The sequence below is a fragment of the Sphaerodactylus townsendi genome, linkage group LG04, assembly GCF_021028975.2.
Source record: "Sphaerodactylus townsendi isolate TG3544 linkage group LG04, MPM_Stown_v2.3, whole genome shotgun sequence".
Lineage (NCBI taxonomy): Eukaryota > Metazoa > Chordata > Lepidosauria > Squamata > Sphaerodactylidae > Sphaerodactylus > Sphaerodactylus townsendi.
Genome location: NC_059428.1, coordinates 135806601 through 135830136, shown reverse-complemented (window position 1 = coordinate 135830136; position 23536 = coordinate 135806601). Strand labels below are relative to the sequence as shown.

Genomic DNA, 23536 nt, shown 5'->3' with positions numbered 1-23536 from the left:
TATGAGGAAAGGCTGCAGCGCTTTGGGACTCCTTTTTTTTAGTTTGGAGAGGAGACCCCTGAGGGGGGGTATGATTGAAGTCTCTAAAATTACGCATGGGGTCGAAAATGCTGACAGAGAGACACTTTTCTCTCTTTCTCACAATACTAGAACCAGGGGGCATTCATTGAAAATGCTGGGGGGAAGAATTAGAACTAATAAAAGGAAACACTTCTTCACGCAACGTGTGATTGGTGTTTGGAATATGCTGCCACAGGAGGTGGTGATGGCCACTAACTTGGATAGCTTTAAAAGGGGCTTGGACAGATTTATGGAGGAGAAGTCAATTTATGGCTACCAATCTTGATCCTCTTTGATCTGAGATTGCAAATGCCTTAACAGTCCAGGTGCTCGGGAGCAACAGCCGCAGAAGGCCATTGCTTTCACTTCCTACATGTGAACTCCCCAAAGGCACCTGGCGGGCCACCGGCGAGGAGCAGATAGATGGACCAGATGGACTCTGGTCTGATCCAGCTGGTTTGTGCTTATGTTCTTAAGGATAAAGCCCAGAGTGTGGGGATCCAGCAGGTTCTCACAGGTTCCCCAGAGTAGGTTACTTTCACTATTTGTGTGTGCCGAGAGGGGGGTTACTTAATTATGATTTTGCCCCCGCGGATTTTTTTGCCTTTTGGCTACGCCCCTCCTCTCAGCAGTAGCGCACAGAGCTTGAAGCAGTCTAGCAGGAGGTACACCGGCGTGCATGGCAGCCTGCGCCTACGTGCATTTGTTTCCCGCCCAAGGACCGGTGCAGCGGCTGTGTCCTTGCCACAGCCCCGCCCAGGAATGCCACGCCCCTGGAATGCCCAGCCCCATTGGCGCTATGCCACAGTTTGAATCCCACCACCATGGGAACCTGTTACTAAAATTTTTGGATCCCACCACTGGATGTGCCATGGAAACTCAGTTGCTACAGCCAGCCCAGCCTTTAATCAATGCAAGTGGGAGGAGGAGAAGAATGAAAGCCAATCACCAACCAAACTGAAGGAAGGTGGCATCACCCGCCAGTTTCATGTGCTCTCAAGACTAGTGGTAAGAGAGCAGCAGGCAGCCCGAAGGAACGCGCCGCAGACCTGTGCCAAGTCAGCACCAGGATAGAGACTCCCCAAGTTAACTAGCGTGAGCGTCTTAGAGAAAAGGGTAGGATACAACTGTAAAATGGCAAACATACCCCTTCAATTTTCTTTTAAATTCCAGTTTAGAGTTTAAGTGTATACAAAAATATATATTGTAAAAACAAAACAAGTATGTATTAAAGTTAGAGGTATAAAATTACAAATATTTTCATTAAAGTATGTATAAATTAATCTTGAACTCTATCTTACGAAAAAGTGCCCCAGCACAGTTGTTATTCATATCTGCACAAAAAGACATGACCGTTGTGTTTACAAGGGTAGGAGGGAGTGATCAGCAACCACCCCAGGAGACGGTCCTTCTCTGACACCTGCCACAGGTGGGCACCATCAGCTCCAGCTCCACCGCATATTTCAGCCAAAATAGTTTTTTTCACATACCTGCAAGTATAACAGATTGCCAATTAGAATATTTTTTGTCACCTGTCCCCAAGATATCACCTTCCTCAAACTCTGGTCTTTAACAGGAATGCCAGAGGAGAACACCAAATGGTTAAGGAGTCAGAACACTGCCAGGTAATCAAAGTTAAAGACATCCGCCATTTTCACATGGCCACCATGACTCTCATGCTCACAAAGAACCAACATTCAGCCCTCAATCTAGATATTTACTTGGATGCAAAAGAGGCAATATGTGCTCTTTGTGTGCATGGCCAGTATCTGAAGGATGTGGGAGAGGCTGGATCCCACCAATTTTTTTACTGTGGTGCTTTCCTCTGACTCAGGGATCCCCAATATGGTTTCCTCGGGCACCGTGGCACATGCCATACTTCTCTTGGCAGCCACCAGGTATTTTTAGAAAGGGGGGGGGGCTCTTGGCCAGCAGGGCAGAAGACTGGCCACTGAAGATCTAAGTAAAATAACACTATCTCAGGGGCAGTTTCATTCTCTCTCATCCATTTTTTCCCAATGTATTTTAATTACCCCTCTTCTCCCCTGCTCTTTGGCTTCCTGTATATGTGGCCCTGCCGCTGCAGCCACCATTTTGTGGGTTGGCTCTGCCTCCAGTGGCAGTCATGTGGTTGCGGCCACCACCCTGTGTCAGTGTGGGATTCAAAATGGCTGGGAACCCCTGCCGTGGTGCCCTGGTACGTGGCCTCCTTTCACTTGCAGAAGAGGCTCTTGCCTCAGGGCAACACTCTTTGGGCCTGGAAAAAGGGTAGCCTTTAGCGGAATAGGATCCACAATAATCACACAGTAACACCTTCCCAGCCACCTGCCTTATTTTAGGTTGCCCATTGTTTTTACTTACTTGCCAAGGTCCTATCAAGGTCAGCAATAAACTCTTCCAGTTCTTTTGTGTCTCCAAGCTTTGCTGAAAAAAACAAAATGCACACCATATTGATTGCATGGCGAGGTTTTCATAAAAAGGAACATTCAAGAATATGCCCACTGGAGTTTTCTGGGATTTGTGTTTGATAAGAGACGACTGGCAGGAAAGGCCTCCCTTTCATCTTTCTGCTCAGTACAGTTGAACCTGGCAGAGAAACTATTTAACTGGCAACTCTTTGATGTGATCTTTTATGTGACCCAAGAATAATAGCACCTGAACCTTCCACTTGCCCAAATGTTCCCAAAAAACCAAACAAACCCTGAAGAGGGCCAAAAGAGTCCCATGACTGGGCAGAATCAAAGGCCCCTGACTGCCCTTTGGCAGAGATGCTGCCCCAGTAGGCAGAGAGTTGTATGGGCAAGGGAGAAAGATACACTGGGGGGAGAGAAGTGGCACCAGACAAGCAAGGCCTAGCCTTCTGTTCATTCTGGCTGGTCTTTCAGCCAACAGAACCCTGGGAAACCTTTTCAGTAGGCCAGAAAGTCTTAAAGTGCTGTTGATGGATGCCAAGTCAGTCCATAATTGTTCACCCGAGATTTAGTCCTGGACAGCAGGCTGCCCTGACCTGGATGTCTCAGGCTGCCTGCTCTCATCAGATCTCAGGGGTGAAGCAGGGTCTGAAGCTAAGCCCTGATCAGCATTTGGAATACCAGGGTCACCATGCAGAGGAAGGCAATGGCAAACCACCTCTGTTAGTCTCGTGCCTTGAAAACCCTACTGGGTTGCCACTTGATGGCACTTGACCCCAAGGAGCATGGCCTTATTATTTGCACCACCAATACCTATATGGGTGAAGGGGGTGTGAATCTCTCCCAGTCGGACTCACCGGGTTTCTCAGTGTGGCAGGAGCCTAGGCCAGACAGACAACAAGGGATTCCATCACCCTCCCTAAGTAATTTATCAACCAAAGAGATGCTGTCAAATGCATGCACCTCACACCGGGTACATGGGGCAGCCCAGGAGTTCCGCTGGGGCACTAGCCAATCAACAGCCCTGCATTCTCCTTACTGAAGACATCATCCACCTTCAATAAAACAGTTTCAACCAAAGTCCACATAAGAGCAATAAAATCCATAAATATGTATTCAAATCTTTTGGTACACTGGGAGTTCTACTGTATTATTTTTGTCTCTATTTCACAATGCACAAATATGCTTCTCACAGAACCAACAACCCATGGGACACTTATTCACTCAGGTTTAATACAGCAACAAAAATGGGGAAAGGAAGCCATTAAAATTAAGAACAGTCACCAATTTGACATTTTTTTCCTGCTTTGAAGTTTTCTTTATACCCTGAGGGCAATTTTGGGAGGTTCCTATGAAAATGTTTCTGCATATACCATTCCAAAATCTTGGAAAAAAATCTAGAGGCAGGAGTCAGCGATACTAAGCAAATTTGTAGGTGGTTAACAAGGTTGAACCTTTCATCCACTGGTGCACGGACAATGGATGCTCACTCTTCCAAGACTGCAAAATCAACCCGTTAGCCAGCAACAAAGCAGTTCTTCTATTGTGATTTAAGTTTCTTTAGGGACCGTTTGCTGCAGGGCTCAGCTCAGAATCAAGAAACCCAGCTTTCTAAAACAAAATGTCATAAGCTTACCTTTGTGAGCTGCTATTGCAGAAGTGGCTGCAGCTGGAGCAGACAGAGTTGGGGAATTTAGCTTTTCATCACTGAGGCTGAAGCTGTTCCTGCAGAGTGAATCAGCACCTGTGTAAAACATGCCAAGCAGGTAGAATCAGCAAACTTCTATGAGCAGTACATTTTTTAAACAAAAGTTATATGCCCAGACCATTCTGGCTGAGCAACAACATTTTGATCACGTGGCAGAACTAACCTTACAGTTAAAGTTGATTAGCACAGAGACATAATTCAATCAGCCGACTAAAGGCCTATCGCTGCACCTGGACTATCTGGCTATCACTCCTAACAGGAGAACCTGTCGAGCCTTCATTACGATCACAAAAAGAGCAACACTGCAGGGATGGTGTATTCTCAAGGATGGTGTATTCTCAAGGGATTCCCTTGGCATCCATAAGACTGTCAAATCAATAATTAAGAAACATCACCCCTTCCCACGGCCTTGGGAAGACTGAATGTGCTCCAGGAGGCGCTGAACGCTGCAAGAACCAAAAGGGGGGAAAGGGAGGATAGGAAACCAACCTGCTCTGAGAGATTACAGCAGGCCACCATGGGGTGAAACAACAACTTTTCTGGAGCCTGCCAAAGGTTTTATAAAGTGGACGAGGCCACAGCAGAAGCCCTGGGCCGCTGGAGATCCCATTGGCTGGGCGGAAAAAAATAATATTGTTGTAGTGGCAGGAGTCACCGCAGAGTTGATTTTATTCTCTTTCACTCCTCATTCACTGTATTTTTAAAAAGTATTCCCCCCCCCTCCCCCCAAGGCATGCAGGCTTCTTCTGTGTTCAGGGCTCTGCCACTTGCAGCAGCCATTCTGTGTCAGAATTCCAAAGGTGCCCACGGGATCTAACAGGCAGGGGACCTCTGGCTTTCAGGATCCCAGGGGAGAGCCAGTGTTTTGAATCAGAAGAGACTGCCGGATTGTTCGCCTTCCTCCCAGGCCCACAGCTTATAAATATCTGAATGGCAAAGTTAGCAATCTGGTACCTTGCCATGAATGGACTGCAATTGAAGTGCTAATGTCAGCTGAGACAAGATATCAGCCAACCCCTGTAAATCACACAGCGTTTGGAACAAGAAGAGCAGCTCACTGACAATGGCGGAGTCACTTCAAAGGGCTGCCTTCCTGTGATTTAACGTTATTTGGCTTTTGTGCCTCAGCCCTTTACTGGCCCTCCCCATCTGTCTGCTTCTCAACCAGCTGCTAGCTGCCTCTAGGCTGTGGGCTGCCTGCAAAACGTCACAAAGCATTCCATGTACTGCATGCTCCCATGCGCTTTCTAAGGGAAAAAATGGGTATGGTCAGGTACAACAGTTTGCATAACAATATCTTTCGCAATCTGGAACAGGGCGGGGAGCCAAAGAATTAGCTGTGTGCCTCAATAAATAATCATCTTCATGGATGTGGATTTCCCTGCTTGCTGAGGGCAACTTAATCGGTTGATTTGGAAGTCACAGCCAATTCACTCTTCTGAACTCGGCCACGCTAGCCAGTCAAAAGGTGTAAAGATCTTGCTGTGGTTTTTAGCTGACTATAGAAATGTCAGAAAGGGCTAGAAGGTCAGAATTTCTGTGTAGGGGCTAAACATTAGCACAACTCCTTCTCATAAGCATTTTCTTACGTTTCCTTTGACAAAGAAATAAACTTGACAGTGTTTTCCCTCAATATTTCAGTTATTGGGAGTTGTCCATAAAGAGGGTGAGGATGAAACTGTGGTAACTCCTGACCTTGAAAGAAACTGTAAAATGGGCAACACCTGACTTGATGTGAAAGGGCCTGGGAGTCTTAGCAGACCAGAAGCTGAACATGAGTCAACCGTATGATGTGGCAGCTAAAAAAGCCAATGCAATTCTGAGCTGCACCAACAGGAACATAGAGTCTAGACTGAGGGAAGTAACAGTACCTCTCAATTTTGCATTGGTCAGACCACACTTGGAATAATGTATCCAGTTCTGGATGTCACAATTCAAGAAGGATATTGACAAACTGGAATGGGTCCAGAGGAGGGTGACAAAAATGGTAAAAGGTCTGGAATCCATACTGTAGGAGGAAGCTGGGTTTTGTTTAGTTTAGAGAAGAGAAAGTTAAGGAATGACATGATAGCCAGGTTTAAATATTTGAAGGGATGTCATGTTGAAGATGGAGCTCCAGAGACCAGGACAAGGAGTAATGGGTCGATTCCCCACAGTCAATTAATCGTGTGATACTCACGTGAAATATCAAGATTTCAGCAAGAAGTCCCCACTGCTTAACTGCCGAACACGGATTCATCCCACTTCTGGCGCTCCCTCTCCCCCTTATCACATGTTTTTTAAGAACCTGCATGGAAGTGCCCCTTTTTAAAAAACACGTGCCGAAGTCGGATTGGTAGGGGAGGATCAGGGGACAGAATCTAGGTTTACTTTCCTGCCGTAGGGAGTGACGCGGAGCCTTTCAGAGCGCAGATGGCTGCGCATGATGCGTGCGCAGCGCTTTAAAAAAATTTATGTCGGTGGCGGCTATGTTGAAATGTGGCTGCGTGGAACATGATTTCTGTGCCAACTGTTAACTAAAATAAGACTTTTGTGCCAGCGCAGCTGCGTGGGTAAAGAGTGATGAAAAAGTCGAAGCCTTGCATAAATGTAGCTTCTATTTCGCATGCACGTGGTGACATAGCCCCAACACAGCGCAACAGCCAATCAGGACGAGGAAGAAAGAGCAGTTGAGCATATCACGCATTCCATTGTGCAATCGTGGGGAGTGTTGCACTGTTTAAAACCATGATAGACATTGATGTCCTCATCACACACACGCTGCAGTGGGGAGGGTGAAACCGCGATGAAAAGGGGCTGTTTCTTTTGAAACCTGGTTGTATCCGGCTTTAATTTCTCAGTGGAGAAATGGCCATGGATTCAAGGTGCAAGAAAAGAGATTCCACCTAGACAACAGGAAAAACTTCCCGACAGTAAGGGCTGTTCGACAGTGGAATGCACCACCTCGAAGTGTGGTGGAGTCTCCTTCTTCTGAGGTTTTTAAAGAGAGGCTGGATGGCCATCCGGCAGAATTTGATTTGATTGTGCGTTTGATGAAAGTTGCCATCGAATATTAACAATCAATCAGCTTGGCACAACATCAACCACTTGCTGTAAGCACAGAAGTGGGTTGAACTTTCTCCTTACTAGGCTAGGCTTTTTTAACACTTTCGAGTAGCTTTTTTACATTCAGTGACAGCAGCTTCCCCATCTGAATTGGCACAATCTACTTTGCCATCTAGGTTCATTGTGCTAAACGTGTAGCTCCGGCCATAGAGACGTAGAGGTGGAAGGGACCCCAGGGGTCATCAACCCCCCTGCACATTGCAGGAACTGCACAGCGACCTCCCCACATGCCCCCAGTGATTCCGGCTCAGTGACTATAGAAGAGGCAAAAAACATACAGGATCCCTCAGTCAGTCTAGCCCAAAGGAAAACTCCTTCCTGACCCCAAAGTGGCCAGGAAAAGGCCTGCTGCCCTGCCCACTGAATTCAGACTTTAGTGTAGCTAAAGCAGTGGTGTAGGAGGTTAAGAGCTCGAGTATCTAATCTGGAGGAACCGGGTTTGATTCCCCGCTCTGCCACCTGAGCTGTGGAGGCTTATCTGGGGAATTCAGATTAGCCTGTGCACTCCCACACATGCCAGCTGGGTGACCTTGGGCTAGTCACAGCTTCTCGGAGCTCTCTCAGCCCCACCCACCTCACAGGGTGTTTGTTGTGAGGGGGGAAGGGCAAGGAGATTGTAAGCCCCTTTGAGTCTCCTGCAGGAGAGAAGGGGGGGTATAAATCCAAACTCTGCTTCTTCTTCTTCTTCTTCTAGCTCAGATGTGCTCAGGAGAAATGTCTGCCCTCGTGCCATTTAGCACACAGGCAGAGTTAATGGGCTGGGAGGCCTTCCAAAAGAGTCAGATAAGCTGCCAACATTCTCTGCCTGCTCCACTGACCGTTTCACAGTCTCGGCTGCTGTTTGCAATAGCAGCATTGCTCAAATAATACTATTTATTAGGTGAAAATATTCATATTGCAATACGACAGTTACAGTTAGTCGCACATGTGTTTGACATCTGTTCAAAGCAAAAAAAAATAAAAAGGCCAAGGAACAAAGTGAACTCATATCCAAGTGGAGGTGGGGAGGTTAGGTTAAGCTTTAATGCAGGAGTTTTAAAATTAGGTAACAGAAAGGCACCTTCCTCCTTTTAAAAAAACTTACTGTTTCATTTACTTCATTTATACCCCACCATTCCTGCCCAATGTGGACCCAAAGTGGTTTGCACTGTTCTCCTCACCTTCTTTTTATCACAACAACCCTGTGAGGAAGGTTACCAGCCAACTTCCATGGAGGCCTCCCAAATCTTTCTCCAACACACGGCACGAGCACTCATCTGCCCCTCAGAGCTTCTCTGTTTATACATCTCACATATTCTTAAAATGGCAATGTCTGTTTGAAAAGGTAAAAGTAATCCCCTGTGCAAGCAGTTGGTCATTTACTGACCCATGGGGCGACGTCACATCAAAACATATACTAGGCAGACTTTGTTTACAGGGTGGTTTGCCACTGCCTTCCCCAGTAGTCTACACTTTACCCCCAGCAAGGTTGGTACCCATTTTAGCAACCTCGGAAGGAAGGAAGGCTGAGTCAAGCTTGAGCCGGCTATCTGAAACTGACTTCCGTTGGGATTGAACTTAGGTTGTGAGCAAAGCTTGGACTACAGTACTACAGCATACCACTGCACTCACCTCTAAATTTTAAAAGACCACAGAGCTATCCAGCATTAATTTCCACAAACACTCTATACTTGAATATAGCTCTAAACAACTGGAAGCAGCTGAATGGAGACAGCTGTTTCCCATCCTACTATCCGAGTGTCGCATCAAGCAGTCGGGAATGAGCTCATCTCCCACTTTGCCCCCACCCCCACCCTGCTCTCATGGCCCCACATGCCCCTGCCATAGCTCATGATCTTCTCCAGAGTAATAGTTTTCAACTCAGGAAGGACCATTTGCCCATCTCTGTGTCAAGAATTGATTTGTCATATCAATCCTGCTTCCTGCACCATCAAAGGTACTCACTCACAGGCTTCACTGTCCTGCCACAATACTGAACCCCAGAGTCTGCACCAGTGGGTAGCTGAATACACAGTTACAGAGTTTGCCAATCTGGATCCAGAGGTCTGTACTCTGTACCAGTAGCCACTTTCCCCCTAGGCACTCCAGTGAATTGAGGTGTTCGAGGAAGGCAATATAAGCCCTCCCGCAATTCAAACAGACTGCCCCTTGCTAAAGAACACCAAGAGACTGGACCCCGTCCTTCGAAGCTAAAGTGGAGTACAATTTTATTATGATTTGCTCTACGCTCTTTTCAGACCTCAATCTCTGGAGTCATACTCCGATAAAGCAATCAAGTAACTTGCAGTTGGTGTACTTTTGTCCTCCTTATATTTCCGACTCACTGGTTCAGTTCTGGAAGTTGTGCATACATTTGACTAGAATGGTTCCATCTGGACCCCAGCACACGTGCCTAGTCTGCGCAGGCATAGAGGGGGTTTGGTGCATTCTGATGCGGCAGAATGGATTCCTCACGGCACAAATGTAAAGTCTTCGGGATGTCATGTATAGCATTTTGGAGAAGAACTCTGCACAGGACCCTTCCCCAAAATGACTCAGGCACATCATATTTCTCTCAACCCAGGTTTGACAAAAACTGCTAAACCAGCTATCTCTTTGCAAAATCCCAGGTTGAAGGCCTCCCGCGTGAACACAACAGGCAGGAGGCTCTTTATTTTCCTCCCTTCCACCCTTTCACTTTAGCTTCCGCCGCCATCCGACATTTCAGGAAGAATCTGCTTGCTCGCGAGTTTGTGCAGCTCGCCCATTACATCATAGGCTGATTCTCTGAGCGTCTGCCATTTCAGAAGTCCCCTAGCTCATTTTCTCCCCATGGCGGCAACTATGACCACCTGGTCACTCATAGAACTACAGCAACACATTCATTATTGCCTGGCCATTGCAGAAAAGTCCCTCTTTCTCTCTCTCTTTTAAATTTTGTGGGTTGAACATGCGAAGCTGTGCAGGCGCAGTCAATGGAACTGTGAAACAATCGCCATGGCTACGAGGGTTCGTTTCTGTATGCCTTTGCAGCTACGCATGCATTGTAAACAAAAAATTTTTTTAAAGAGAAGCGAAGGCACGAAAACAACCCAAATTGTTTCCATGGGCTCAAATCACCTCCTGGACACGTAAACGGCACACATGCAAACAGAAAAAGGGATTCATTTATAAAGACTGCAACTCATTATAAATATGCTTTGTGAAATCTATCAGAGACTGATCTGGGGAACAACTGCTTGTGCCAATCTGCATTATTATTAGTCAAAAAGTCTCTTAAAAATGCTTGTCAAAACCTGCTTTTTGAATCATAACTGAGTTCCTGAATTGATTCTGTTAAGCAAAACATACTTAATTAGGGGTTTGGAGGAGGGAAGGACGGATGCTTACCTTGGCAAGCAAACTAATAGATGTTTAGCTCCAGCAATTTCTATTCTGGGCCTCACAGTCAAACCTCAAAAGTGCTCCTTAAATATACATCTTCCTCTTAAGCAACGGCAAATCGCTACACAAGCGATCAGAAACCCTCAGACTTTCCCTTTCACAATCATTATACATTTTTTTCAGACTAGAGTTATTCCTAATTGGCTGTTTGCCTCAGCTTAACAACCGTATGTTTGCCTGCATCACTGACATAAGTGTGGTATGGTGTCAACCCCCACTCGTGCCACACCAAGGAAGCTGGCTGGGTGACCCTTGAGCCAGTCATGCTCTCTCAGACTACCTCACAGGGTTGTTGTGAGGATAAAATGGAGGAGAATGATGTGAGCTGCTTTGGGCCCCGAGTGGGGAGAAAGGCTTAAAGATACAGTTAGCAAAAAGCAAGCCCTGTCCTAAGAACTGTTTGGTTGGCACCAGCTTCCAGAGGAGGAGATTTTTATACTTTTCAAACAGGAACACGAAGTGGGGTTAAGTGTTTCAGGGGTGGAAAACAAGCTGGGCCAACTTCTGGTGAACTATCTGATCCCAGGATGCCACTGAACTAGGTCGGCCTTGATCTGAACTAACCATTCTGTTCCTCAACAGAAGCACATACTCTGAATCTCTGAAAAGGGATTAGAGATTTCTTACTGTCAGAAAAAATCCCGAGTATGCCACTCTTTGGTGGTGAATTTAAGATAGCTCAATGAACCCCCCAGGATTGCAGAGATCTGAAAAATCAGGCAAGAAATTAGTTGGGGAACTGGGCCTGGAAGTTAATGGGCAACTCACACATACCATCATTTTGCTGTGCACCTGCCAACAACTGAGCTACGGGAACCCGCACGAGTTCTTCCTTCCGAACAGTTTTCAAGAACAGACCAGGACAGAATATGTAGCTGACCTTAATGTGGCTCATCTGATCCTGAACTAGTTCAGAACAGTCTTTTAAGAAATAAGATCTTTTTTATTTCAGTGGAAAATCATCTTTATTAATTTAGATACTCGTAACCTGCTCTTCTACCTCAATGAGGACCAAAAGTTCCCTCCACATCTGGGCTTGTGTACATGTGGAAGGGTGTGAAGATCTGGGGGGAAAACAGGAAAATTCATGGAATCCCCCCCCCCCATTGAAACATTAAAACGTTGTGAGAGCACTGAAGAAATTATATGAAATATTTTCTCTTTTCGAATGAGTAAACTGCTTGTAAAGCAATGGTCGGCATGCGATAGACCTTAGTGGCAGAAAGAACCATGAAATCACAGCTGATTTATGGTGACCCTGAGGAGTTTTCAAGGCAAGAGGCGTTTGGAGGTGGTTTGCCATTGCCTGCCTCCATATGGGCTGAGAGAGTTCTGAGAGAACTGTGACTGGCCCAAGGTCACCCAGCAGGCTTCATGTGGAGGAGTGGGGAATCAAACCCAGTTCTTTGGGTTAGAGTCTGCCACCCTTAACTATTATACCTATACAGCACTTAAATCTTATCCTAGAAGGATGCCTAATCTGCATGAGGGGAGCATGGAGGGCTTAGGGCTTTCATTGCTTTTGCTTGTTCTTTTGACCTGACTCATCCCTTGTGGCTGACTTTTTCACCTCTCCCTCAAAACATTGGAACACACTTACCCACAGACTGGCTAGCAAGTAGCTTATTGCCCTACTTTGCTGGAGGGGCAAAAGAGATCAGATGGGGCAAAAACAAGATCACAGCCTTGGAGGAAAACTCTGAAAGTTTCATTCAGAACCGAACTCCCTTTAACCAGTAACTACAGACAGCATCTAGCGGGAACAACTTATAGCTGTCCGTCCGTCCGTCCGTCCGTCCGTCCATCAGTTCAAAATTGCCAGAAATCTTTCATCTCTGTGTGCGTGTAGGTTTAAACACGTATGTCTTGGACAGCTCACAATTGTTCAGCCCTCCAAAAGCCAAGCACCCTCCAAAGATCTTTCTTGTTCCAGATCCAGCTTTGGAGAGCCCATAAACATATTGTCACAGGACTGATGCACCACATTCCCTGAGGAAAGGGGCTTTGAAAATTAGCACAGTATTTCCACATAAGATCTGTATGCTGTGTTAGCACAACATTGCAGGCTTTGTTAAAACATAACATTGAGTTTTCTTCTTTAAATGTGGTAATTTTTACAAGAGGGAAGGTATGAAAAAGTGATGAAAAGTCTTCCCAAGTGGATTCTGTGGAGGAGGCGGGGCAACCCAGAGACGTTTTTATATGCACTACCTGCATGATTTCAAACACATGTTCATAAGTAACTGCAAACTTAATTTGTTCTGAGATAAAAGGCTGAATAGTCAGGGCCCTACACTATATGAAAAACTATACTATTTACTATACTGTTTTTCCACACGAACCTGCTGCATACAGACAGTTTAGTGTTATGCCTTGAGACCACTGAAATACAGATCAGCCCCTTTTCTGGACATACAAGAAGTTATTTTGCTGCTGCAGAAGAGGATTAATATATAAAGTGAAAAGTTCCCATTTATCTTTTAAGAGAAAGAGGTGTTAATGGAATGTAGCCCCTCATGCCAAATAATATGCTGACATATAATTGCTGTTTTATTATAACTTATGGATGTTTATGATGTTTTATGTGATTTTATGATGTACACCGCCCAGAGCCCTTCGGGGATTGGGCGGTATATTAAGTCAAATAAATAATAATAATAATAATAATAATATAACTTCCAAGGCTACCCTCAGTAGCCAAGGAGAACAGCAAAACATCAGGTGCCCCATAAGGGGTATGTATGCTCTTTCTCGCTTATGTTTGTAGAAATGTCTACACCAGGATTTAAACAATATGAAAGCAGTATCTCTCTGAATTTTGACAGAATGTCTTTGATCAGATCAAAGAAACAAATATTGGGACTATCATAACAGTTCTAATGATAAAGTATCCCAGAATTATATTACCACCAGGTTGTAATTACAGATAAAAAGCTTTATCTGTTTCAAACACAGCTTTCTGAGATGTACTAATGTCAATAGCCTGAGGACTAGACTGCCACCCTACCCATTTTTAACAACCACAAGATCTAACCTGAGAAATATTCTAGCATGAAAAACAGACAACAAAACAAAACTGTTGGTTTAATATCTGGAGGGTGAAGCTAGCCTTAAAACTGCAGCTAGCCTTAAAACTGCACCCCCTGCAGGCCAAAAACTGAAAAAGCACTAAAAATACAAAAAGACCCCACAAATGAATCTGGTTTTTTTTGCGCCCCCCCCCCCCAGCACATGCCCGGTACAACGCGCGCGCCCCGCCCCCTGATAGCTATGCCTCTGCCAGGTAGAGACGAGCATCTCTGTGTGTGGACTGGGTGGGGGTGCCAGAGAGAGGGCCAGAGTTGTTGGGCACTGGGGAAATTGTTGATGAAAGTCAACCTTGAGCAAAAGAAACAATCTCCAGTAGAATCAAAATGGAACCTGTTTGCTGGTATTTAACATCTGGGAGGCTGCAGAGCAGCTTTTAAACTAGGTCTTAAGGCAAACTCAAACAGGTGCTGGAGTCAGATGACTCCGGGTAACCTTGGTGGGTACAGGAAAGACCTTGACAGTGCAAGAAAGTCATGAAATGACAGCCAGCATTGGCACGGGGGAAGCGGTGTGCTTGAAGGAGAAGCCCAAACATTGGTGTTCCTTTGCAAATACTAGAAACCTCTGAGCTAAGATAAGCCCCATTCCTGGTATGTTAAGTGAAAACACAGATACCGCACATAATTCGGAAACACAGTGTTGGTTGAAGAATTGAGGGCCATGTAAATATTTTAAATAAATACTCCTTAGATAAAAGTACTGTAAGAATGATATATCAGAGGCAATGTGGTCCTGTCGACCAGAAAAGGGGTACAGTCCAGTAAACAGCATAGACTCCCCACGGCTTTGCTGTGGTGGAAATACTGGACCTGACATGGAGGTGTAATATTGATCACCAATGCTCTGAGAGACACCTTGAAATGAAAAAGGAAACAGCAGAGGCAGCCAGAGGACAAAGATGCAGGTCTTCAGATTTCCCCACACTGAGTGTTTGGGACATGTGAAAGAGACAAGGCAGACTAGGACAATACCAAACTAAATATGCACACATAATATGCAACACTAGAGGGACTCTAACGATCTGCTGGCATTAACACTAAGTGCTCTTTAGAAAAAGCAGGCGGTTTCACAGGGGTCCACACTGCAAAACGGGGAGTAAGAGAGGCCTATGTCACTGGGCAGCAGCACAGATCAATTATTCAGATTTGGCAGCCCCCCTGCAACACAAACAGAGATAACTAACTGCCAGGATGTGAACAAAGTCACTAAAGACACAGACAGTGTCGTTTATGATCGATTACCTCTTTCTGGGAAATGTTGCCGGCATTCAACTAATAAGTCTGCTGCTCCTAGCACACCAACAACACACAAGCAAATGCCCAGATAGAAATTGGCTGGCCTCAAAAAGTTGCACCCGAAGCAACACCCTGAAGGGAAGGCAGAGACGGCGGGAAAGCAGAAGCAGCCTGTTGTTTCAGCGCACACACCCGCCGGGCTCCTCCTCGGGGACAGAAACGGCGCTGCCAGCAGGAGAGAGAGTCAGTCAGTCGCCTCCAACTGTCAGGCTGCTGAACTTGGCGGGAAGTCCGCGTGGTTCCCTCCAAGCCAGCGTGCCACGAGGAGGCTCCTGCTGCTCCTATTTCATAGGCAAAGCCACGGCTACAACAGTCCTTTGCTCGGCGACGACGACACGGACTACAGCTGGTCACTAAACGAACAGTGGAAATAAATGGCACCGGACCTAAGAAACGCATCCTTCAAAGTCCGCCTGCAGAGGCAGGGCGGCGGTGTTTGTGTGTGTGTGTGTGTGTGTGTGTGTGTGTGTGTGTGTGTGTGTGAGAGAGAGAGAGAGAGAGAGAGAGAGAGCGCAGCCCGCCTGCCCTTTCTTCCACTCACTCATCATATCCTAGCAGGTTTAAAAGGGGGAGCGGGGGTAAGCAAACCCAACGGTACTACTACAACTACTACTACTGTGGCTCCTCCTCACTCTCGGAGTCGCTGACCCCACTGCTGTCGCTGTGTCGCTTCATCCTCCGGAGGTGCTCCTCGTAGTGGAAATGCCGCCGCCGCCGCCGCCGCCGCTCCTCGGGGGGCGACGCCAAGTCCTCCATCAGCGCCTCGAACTCGCCCAGCGCCTCCGCCAGCTCGCCGCCGCCGCCGGCCTCTAGGGGGGGAAGGGGGGAGGAGGAGGAGGCATCAACTCCGCCGCCCCAAACCTGCCCGGCACCCCTGGCTGATCCCCCTCGCCAGAAGAGGAGGCAGAGCCAAATGACCCCCTGCTGCTCTCGGCCCCCCACCCCCGCCTGGGCTGCGGGATCTGGGAGGCTTTGCAGGGGTTTGCGAGGAGGGCGCCGAAGCCGGCCGGGCCCCCCAAGGGCTGCAGAAGCCAAGCCGCTCGCTCGGGAGCCCCCTCAGGCACGAGGAGGATGCGCAGCATCGCCGGTCTCTCGCGACGAGGGTCAGTGGCACGCGCAGGCACGCCGGGCAAGGGGCCACAACACCCCTCCTCCTCCCCCCCCCCGGCAGAGACCCCTCTTTTCAGGAGCCCCTCTCGAATGGCATTCCCTCAGAGCCCCCCACCCCACCCCAAAAAAAGCCAGAGCTGGTTCCTCCTGAAAGGGATCGTCGTCGCCCTTCGCCCCCTCCTTTCACTCAAGCGTCAGTCCGGGCTGGGGAGGGAGGAGGAGGCGCCTTCCGACGAGCGCGGCTGGACGCGTGTCAGGCGGCGCTGCCTCTCCCGCTCCTCCTTACCTCGGCCGACGCCGCCGCCCGCCGCCACCCCCACAGGCTTCATGGCCCCACCGGACGGAAAAGCCCCGCAAGGAGGAGGAAGAGGGACAGCCCGGCCGCCGCCGCCGCCGCCGCCGCCTTCCCACTCTTCTCCTCCGGCCGTCCGAGGAGGCTGAAGGAGAGCCCGCCCACCCATCGGGACGCTCTCCCCCCCCCCCCGGCCGGGCCAGGCCCCTCCGAGAAACGGGCGGGCGTCCCCCAGGAAACGTCGCCCCCGCCCGCCCGGGGCCACAGGGACCCTCCTCCTCCTCCTCACGCGCCAGTCCTTGCCGCCGCCCCCCCTTCCCCCCCCCCAAGTCGTCCGTTTGCAGCAGGGCTTCGTGGTGGGAGTGGAGGGGACCCCCAGGTCAGCCAGCTGCCGGTCTGATCGTTGCCTGTCGGTGGGCAAGCAGGAGCCGCAGAGTGAGTCAGGGGGCCAGCAGAGAAGCTGCAGCCGCGAGCCGAAGCCCCGGGAAGGAAGGGGGAGCGCGCGGAGGCCCGAGCCAGGCACTGCCAGCCGGGAGGGACAGCCCTCCCGAGGAGCCGCTGAGTGGAACCCACCCACCCCCCTCGCGTCCAGTTGCCCGCCTGACGCTGCGTTGGGCATGGAGGGTGGGCGTTCGCTGTGCAGGCAGGGAGGTAGGTATAGATTTTTTATGGGGGGTGGTTCGGGGGGGGGTCTGTTGCCCCAGCACACCAACAACACACAAGCAAATGCCCAGATAGAAATTGGCTGGCCTCAAAAAGTGCTGCACCCGAAGCAACACCCTGAAGGGAAGGCAGACGGCGGGAAAGTGAAGCAGAAGCGAGCCTGTTGTTTCAGCGCACACACCCGCCGGGCCTCCTCCTCGGGACAGAAACGGCGCTGCCAGCAGGAGAGCTGGCCGTCGCCTCCAACTGTCAGGCTGCTGAACTTGGCGGGAAGTCCGCGTGGTTCCCTCCAAGCCAGCGTGCCACGAGGAGGCTCCTGCTGCTCCTATTTCATAGGGAAAGCCACGGCTACAACAGTCCTTTGCTCGGCGACGACGACACGGACTATAGCTGGTCACTAAACGAACAGTGGAAATAAATGGCACCGGACCTAAGAAACGCGTCCTTCAAAGTCCGCCTGCAGAGGCAGGGCGGCGGTGTTTGTGTGTGTGTGTGTGTGTGTGTGTGTGTGTGTGTGTGTGAGAGAGAGAGAGAGAGAGAGAGAGAGAGAGAGAGAGAGAGAGAGAGAGAGAGAGCGCAGCCCGCCTGCCCTTTCTTCCACTCACTCATCATATCCTAGCAGGTTTAAAAGGGGGAGCGGGGGTAAGCAAACCCAACGGTACTACTACAACTACTACTACTGTGGCTCCTCCTCACTCTCGGAGTCGCTGACCCCACTGCTGTCGCTGTGTCGCTTCATCCTCCGGAGGTGCTCCTCGTAGTGGAAATGCCGCCGCCGCCGCCGCCGCCGCTCCTCGGGGGGCGACGCCAAGTCCTCCATCAGCGCCTCGAACTCGCCCAGCGCCTCCGCCAGCTCGCCGCCGCCGCCGCCCTCTAGGGGGGGAAGGGGGGAGGAGGAGGAGGCATCAACTCCGCCGCCCCAAACCTGCCCGGCACCCCTGGCTGATCCCCCTCGCCAGAAGAGGAGGCACTTCAAATGACCCCTGCTGTTTCTCGGCCCCCCACCCCCGCCTGGGCTGCGGGATCTGGGAGGCTTTGCAGGGGTTTGCGAGGAGGGCGCCGAAGCCGGCCGGGCCCCCCAAGGGCTGCAGAAGCCAAGCCGCTCGCTCGGGAGCCCCCTCAGGCACGAGGAGGATGCGCAGCATCGCCGGTCTCTCGCGACGAGGGTCAGTGGCACGCGCAGGCACGCCGGGCAAGGGGCCACAACACCCCTCCTCCTCCCCCCCCCCGGCAGAGACCCCTCTTTTCAGGAGCCCCTCTCGAATGGCATTCCCTCAGAGCCCCCCACCCCACCCCAAAAAAAGCCAGAGCTGGTTCCTCCTGAAAGGGATCGTCGTCGCCCTTCGCCCCCTCCTTTCACTCAAGCGTCAGTCCGGGCTGGGGAGGGAGGAGGAGGCGCCTTCCGACGAGCGCGGCTGGACGCGTGTCAGGCGGCGCTGCCTCTCCCGCTCCTCCTTACCTCGGCCGACGCCGCCGCCCGCCGCCACCCCCACAGGCTTCATGGCCCCACCGGACGGAAAAGCCCCGCAAGGAGGAGGAAGAGGGACAGCCCGGCCGCCGCCGCCGCCTTCCCACTCTTCTCCTCCGGCCGTCCGAGGAGGCTGAAGGAGAGCCCGCCCACCCATCGGGACGCCCCCCCCCCCCCCCCCGGCCGGGCCAGGCCCCTCCGAGAAACGGGCGGGCGTCCCCGAGGAAACGGCGCCCCCGCCCGCCCGGGGCCACAGGGACCCTCCTCCTCCTCCTCACGCGCCAGTCCTTGCCACCGCCCCCCTCCCCTACTCTGCGAAGTCGTCCGTTTGCAGCAGGGCTTGGTGGTGGGAGGGGAGGGGATCCCCAGGTCAGCCAGCTGCCGGTCTGATCGTTGCCTGTCGGTGGGCAAGCAGGAGCCGCAGAGTGAGTCAGGGGGCCAGCAGAGAAGCTGCAGCCGCGAGCCGAAGCCCCGGGAAGGAAGGGGGAGCGCTTGGAGGCCCGAGCCAGGCACTGCCAGCCGGGAGGGACAGCCCTCCCGAGGAGCCGCTGAGTGGAACCCACCCACCCCCCTCGCGTCCAGTTGCCCGCCTGACGCTGCGTTGGGCATGGAGGGTGGGCGTTCGCTGTGCAGGCAGGGAGGTAGGTATAGATTTTTTATGGGGGGGGTTCGGGGGGGGGGGCCACACCCCCACCTGCCCCAGGGCATGGCCACGCCTCCCCAAGCCCCGCCCCTGGCTTAGCGCTTATAAAAGCAGCTCTCTGAGGTCAGGGATGGCAGACTCCCCTGCCCTGCCCCTCCCCTCTGGGCAGAGGCATAGAGGGAAAATGGAGCCTGGTGCAAAATCTGAGTCCCCCCCCCCCCCCCCCGCAGCCGCTGTGATGCTGGAATCCACCCCCAAACAGCATCACTTTCAATGGTGTTTAAACTAGAGAGCCCACATTCTCCTTTTAAATCCACCTTAAAGGGATAATCTGGGCTCCCTAGTTAAACAAGATTGAAAGTGATGCTGTTTCGAGGTGGATTATCCCCCACCCTGAAACAGCATCACTTTCAGTGTGGCGTAGTGGTTAAAAGCAGGTGCATTCTAATCTGGAGGAACAGGGTTTGATTCCCTTATCTGCCACTTGATCTGTGGAGGCTTATCTGGGGAATTCAGATTAGCCTGTGCACTCCCACACATGCCAGCTGGGTGACCTTGGGCTAGTCACAGCTTTTCGGAGCTCTCTCAGCCCCACCCATTTCACAGGGTGTTTGTTGTGAGGGAGCAAGGGCAAGGAGATTATAAAGCCCTTTGAGTCTCCTACAGGAGAGGAAGGGGGGATATAAATCCAACCTCTACTTCTTCTAAACTGAGGACCTCAGATTCTTCCTTTAAATCCATGCCGAAGGGGGTAGATTTAAAAGGAGAATCTGGGGAAATTTGGGGGCTGCCTGCTGTCAGGGGTGCAATGGTTAAGCTAGAAGCACCAAACTTTCATGGTATCTTTAGGAGTCTCTCCTAATGATATCACCCAGGTTTGGTGAAGTTTGGTTCAGGATGTCCAAAGGTATGGATCCTCAAAGATGTAGCCTTCATCTTCTATTAGCTCCCATTGAAAACAATGGAGGATGGGGCACTCCTTTGGGAGTCCATAGCTTTGGACCCCCTGGACCAAACTTCACAAAACCTGGGTGGTATCAATAAGGGACTCTCCTGATAATACATCCCAGGTTTGGTAAAGTTTGGTTCAGGGTGTTCAAAGTTATGGACCCTCAAAGGTGTAGCCTTCATCTTCTATTAGCTCCCATTGGAAACAATGGAGGATGGGGCACCCCCCTTGGGAGTCCATAACCTTGGACTCCCTGAACCAAACCTCACCAAACCTGGGTAGTATCATCAGGAGAGCCCCCCAAACAATCCCTGAAAGTGTGGTGCTGCTAGCCCAAACAATGCGCCCCCTGCAGGCCAAAAACCAAAAAAGCACTAAAATGTTTTTAAAACCCACAAACGGGTGGGCGGACCTTCGGACATGAATGGGGGGGATTCAAACCCGGGAACCCCCCCCTTACCTACATCCATGTGTCCAGGCAAGGCGGGTCCGCTCGGAAAAGCTCAGCCTGGCCCAGAGAGCCCGGCCGGCCAGTGTGCTGCTGTGCCGCCCAGCAAGGCTTGTGCGCTTCTGCCAGTTTTGGGGCGAATGGAAACAACAAACGCTGCATTTTAATATTTGGGGGATCTGAGGACAAAAGGGGACACGTTGGGGAAGCATTTATTTCGGAAGCTGGTTGCTTTCCCACGAGATCCTTAACTACTGGGAAAGGGACTTCGCCAAGAAGAACAAAAGCAGACGCGCGCACGCGCACACGCGCACACACACACACGTTTACCTCCGGAGATCCGCTTGCGCTGCAGAGGCACAGAGAAAACCAACTGCCTTTTAGTGACAAGGAAAATGTCAGTGACTAAATCCACAGGGAGATGAATTCATAGACATTTTTACGGACTTGCATTCTGAATTAACTAGCTATGAAGACATTAATTATATCTTTATGTACATTATTAGATACATTCTCCCATTGGGATTTGTTTCACAAAACATTCGGACATTTCATCGGCAGTGATGCCTGCCCGGTCGGCTGGACCTGCTGATGATACTGAGCAGAGGATCGTCAGGCCCTGTGGCGGCCTTCCCTGCACTTGGAGCTTTCAGGTGCCATGCTGCGAGTGACCTCTTTGCCTGGCAATGCTGCCAGCCCCACACCTTTCCTCAGGTAGCCAATGGGCATGTAGATGCGGCAGGGACGTAGGTATAGATTTTTTATGGGGTGGCTTTTTGGGGGAGTAGGGGCACACCCCAACCCGCTCCTGGGGGCATGGCCACACCTCCCTAAGCCCCGCCCCCGGCCTCAGTGCTTATAAAAGCAGCTCTCCAAGGCCAGGAATGGCAGACTCACCTGCCCCGCCTACCCACCCCCAATCCCCTCTGCCCTCCCCTCCGGGCAGAGGCATAGCTAGGGGGAATGGAGCCCAGTGCAAAATCTGAGTTTTGCAACCCCCCCATGGGCAGCCGCTGTGATGCTGGAATCCACCTCCAAACAGCATCACTTTCAGTGGTGTTTAAACTAGGGAGCCCAGATTCTCCTTTTAAATCCACCTTAAAGGGAGAATCCGGGGTCCCCTGTTTAAACAACATTGAACGTGATGCTGTTTTGGGGTGGATTCTCCCCCACCCTGAAACAGCATCACTTTCAATGTTTAAACTGGGGACCTCAGATTCTCCCTTTAAATCCATGCTGAAGGGGGTGGATTTAAAAGGCGAATCTGGGGAAATTTGGAGGGTGCCTGCTGTCAGGCATGCAATTGTTAAGCTAGCAGCACCAAACTTTCAGGGTATTTTTAGGAGACTCTCCTGATGATACCACCCAGGTTTGGTGAAGTTTGTTTCAGGGGGTCCAAAGTTATGGACCCTCAAAGGTGTAGCCCACATCTCCTATTAGCTTCCATTGGAAACAATGGGGGACAGGGGCACCGTCTTTGGGAGTCCATAACTTTGGACCCCCTGAATCAAACTTCACCAAACCTGGATGGTATCAGAAAGAGACTATTCCGATGATACCATCTTGGTTTAGTTGGTTTAGTGAAGTTTGGTTCAGGGGGTCCAAAGTTATGGACCCTCAAAGTGGGGGCACCTCCTTTTGGGAGTCCATAACTTTGGACCCCCTGAACCGAACCTCACCAAATCTGGGTGGTTTCATCAAGAGAGTCTCGCAACAATTCCCTGAAATTTTGGTGCTGCTAGTCTAAAAACTGCACCCCCTGCAGGCCACAAACTAAAAAACACTTAAAAATACAAAAAACCATAAACCGGGGGGTGGGGGGGGGAGAGCTTCGGGCATGTAATGGGGTGTTAAACTCAGGAACCACCCCCCTTACCTACATCCTTGAGCTGCAGGATCCTGGGGGAGGAAGAGGCCAAACGCCTGCACCCAGCGGAGAAGGTCTGGGGATGTCCACCAACCCAGAGGGGACACTTTTAGAGCTGTGCATTCAGGAAAAGCCAAGCTGATTAAAAAAGAACCTGAGAAAAACACCCGTGTCAGCCTTTTTGAGAGGGGTTTTAGCTGAAAAAAAGGGGCAGGTAAATGGAGCCAAATACACAAAATACTCTTTTTGGCTTTTATCAGCTTATCGGGTATTTCCCACGGCTGGCTTCCCACCTCCCATATAAGAGAGAAAAAGGTGTTAAAATTCACACACACATTTTTTTCTAGCTCCCAAGTGAGGCTTACTATTGGGCTTCCAATGTTAAGTCCCCCTTTCAATTTATCTTGGCTGGGTCTCTGGTGGATTTCCAGGTAGACTCTGCAGGGCTGGCAAAATTTCTCCCCTCTCCTGGACTGATGAGGAGGTAGCTGCAGATATCCTCCCACCCCCTGCCCTGTGGTTTCCAGGGCAAGAGAAGGGAGGCATTCTTGAAAGGGCAAATAGGAAAGCTTGGTAAAACTTCCGTAATTGGCCAATGGCATATTTGCAATTGTATGGCAGCCTAGGTTGTTGAAGCCTAGAACCTCTGGGAGGGACAGAAGTGGAGTAAGAAAGTTAGAGTGGCCAATGGGGCTTCAGGATAAGAGCAACATGGGTCTTTGGCCAGTCACAGAAGCCCCCCACACACACACACACACACATACACATGCGCGGGATTACTTTCAAAATTTTCTGTGCTTGCACAAGACTATAAATTGGAGGGCTGTTTCCAGCACACCTGATCTTGGCTGCTGATCTGATCCTGCCTCTCTGAGTCTAGTTCACTTGCTTCTCTGTTGTGTTGTTGAGATTTTGTGGGCCAGGTCTGCTCATCTGTCATCTATTTAGAGGATGCTCCACCCCTGGTCAAGACCACTGTTATCTGAGTGTGAAAGAGGAGGATT

At 50.3% G+C, this 23536-nt stretch overlaps 1 protein-coding gene across 1 annotated transcript; it reads right to left on the bottom strand.

Annotated features, from left to right (window-relative positions):
* Positions 1-943: 943 nt before the first annotated feature.
* Positions 944-16633, bottom strand: RGCC (regulator of cell cycle). The gene is made up of 5 exons (XM_048495331.1): positions 16489-16633; positions 15725-15901; positions 4108-4215; positions 2422-2484; positions 944-1550 (listed from the first exon to the last, which is right to left on the bottom strand). The coding sequence occupies exons 1-5, from the start codon at positions 16529-16531 to the stop codon at positions 1543-1545; spliced, it is 399 nt and encodes a 132-aa protein (XP_048351288.1). The 5' UTR covers positions 16532-16633; the 3' UTR covers positions 944-1542.
* Positions 16634-23536: the final 6903 nt, after the last annotated feature.

Excerpts from the sequence above, each read along its gene's own strand:
- RGCC (XM_048495331.1), bottom strand. The coding sequence starts at position 16,531 with ATGAAGCCTGTGGGGGTGGCGGCGGGCGGCGGCGTCGGCCGAG. Across the intron at positions 15,902-16,488 it reads GGGCGGCGGCGTCGGCCGAG|AGGCCGGCGGCGGCGGCGAG; the intron begins GTAAGGAGGAGC and ends TTCCCCCCCTAG. Across the intron at positions 4,216-15,724 it reads TGGGGTCAGCGACTCCGAGA|GTGCTGATTCACTCTGCAGG; the intron begins GTGAGGAGGAGC and ends TGTTTTACACAG.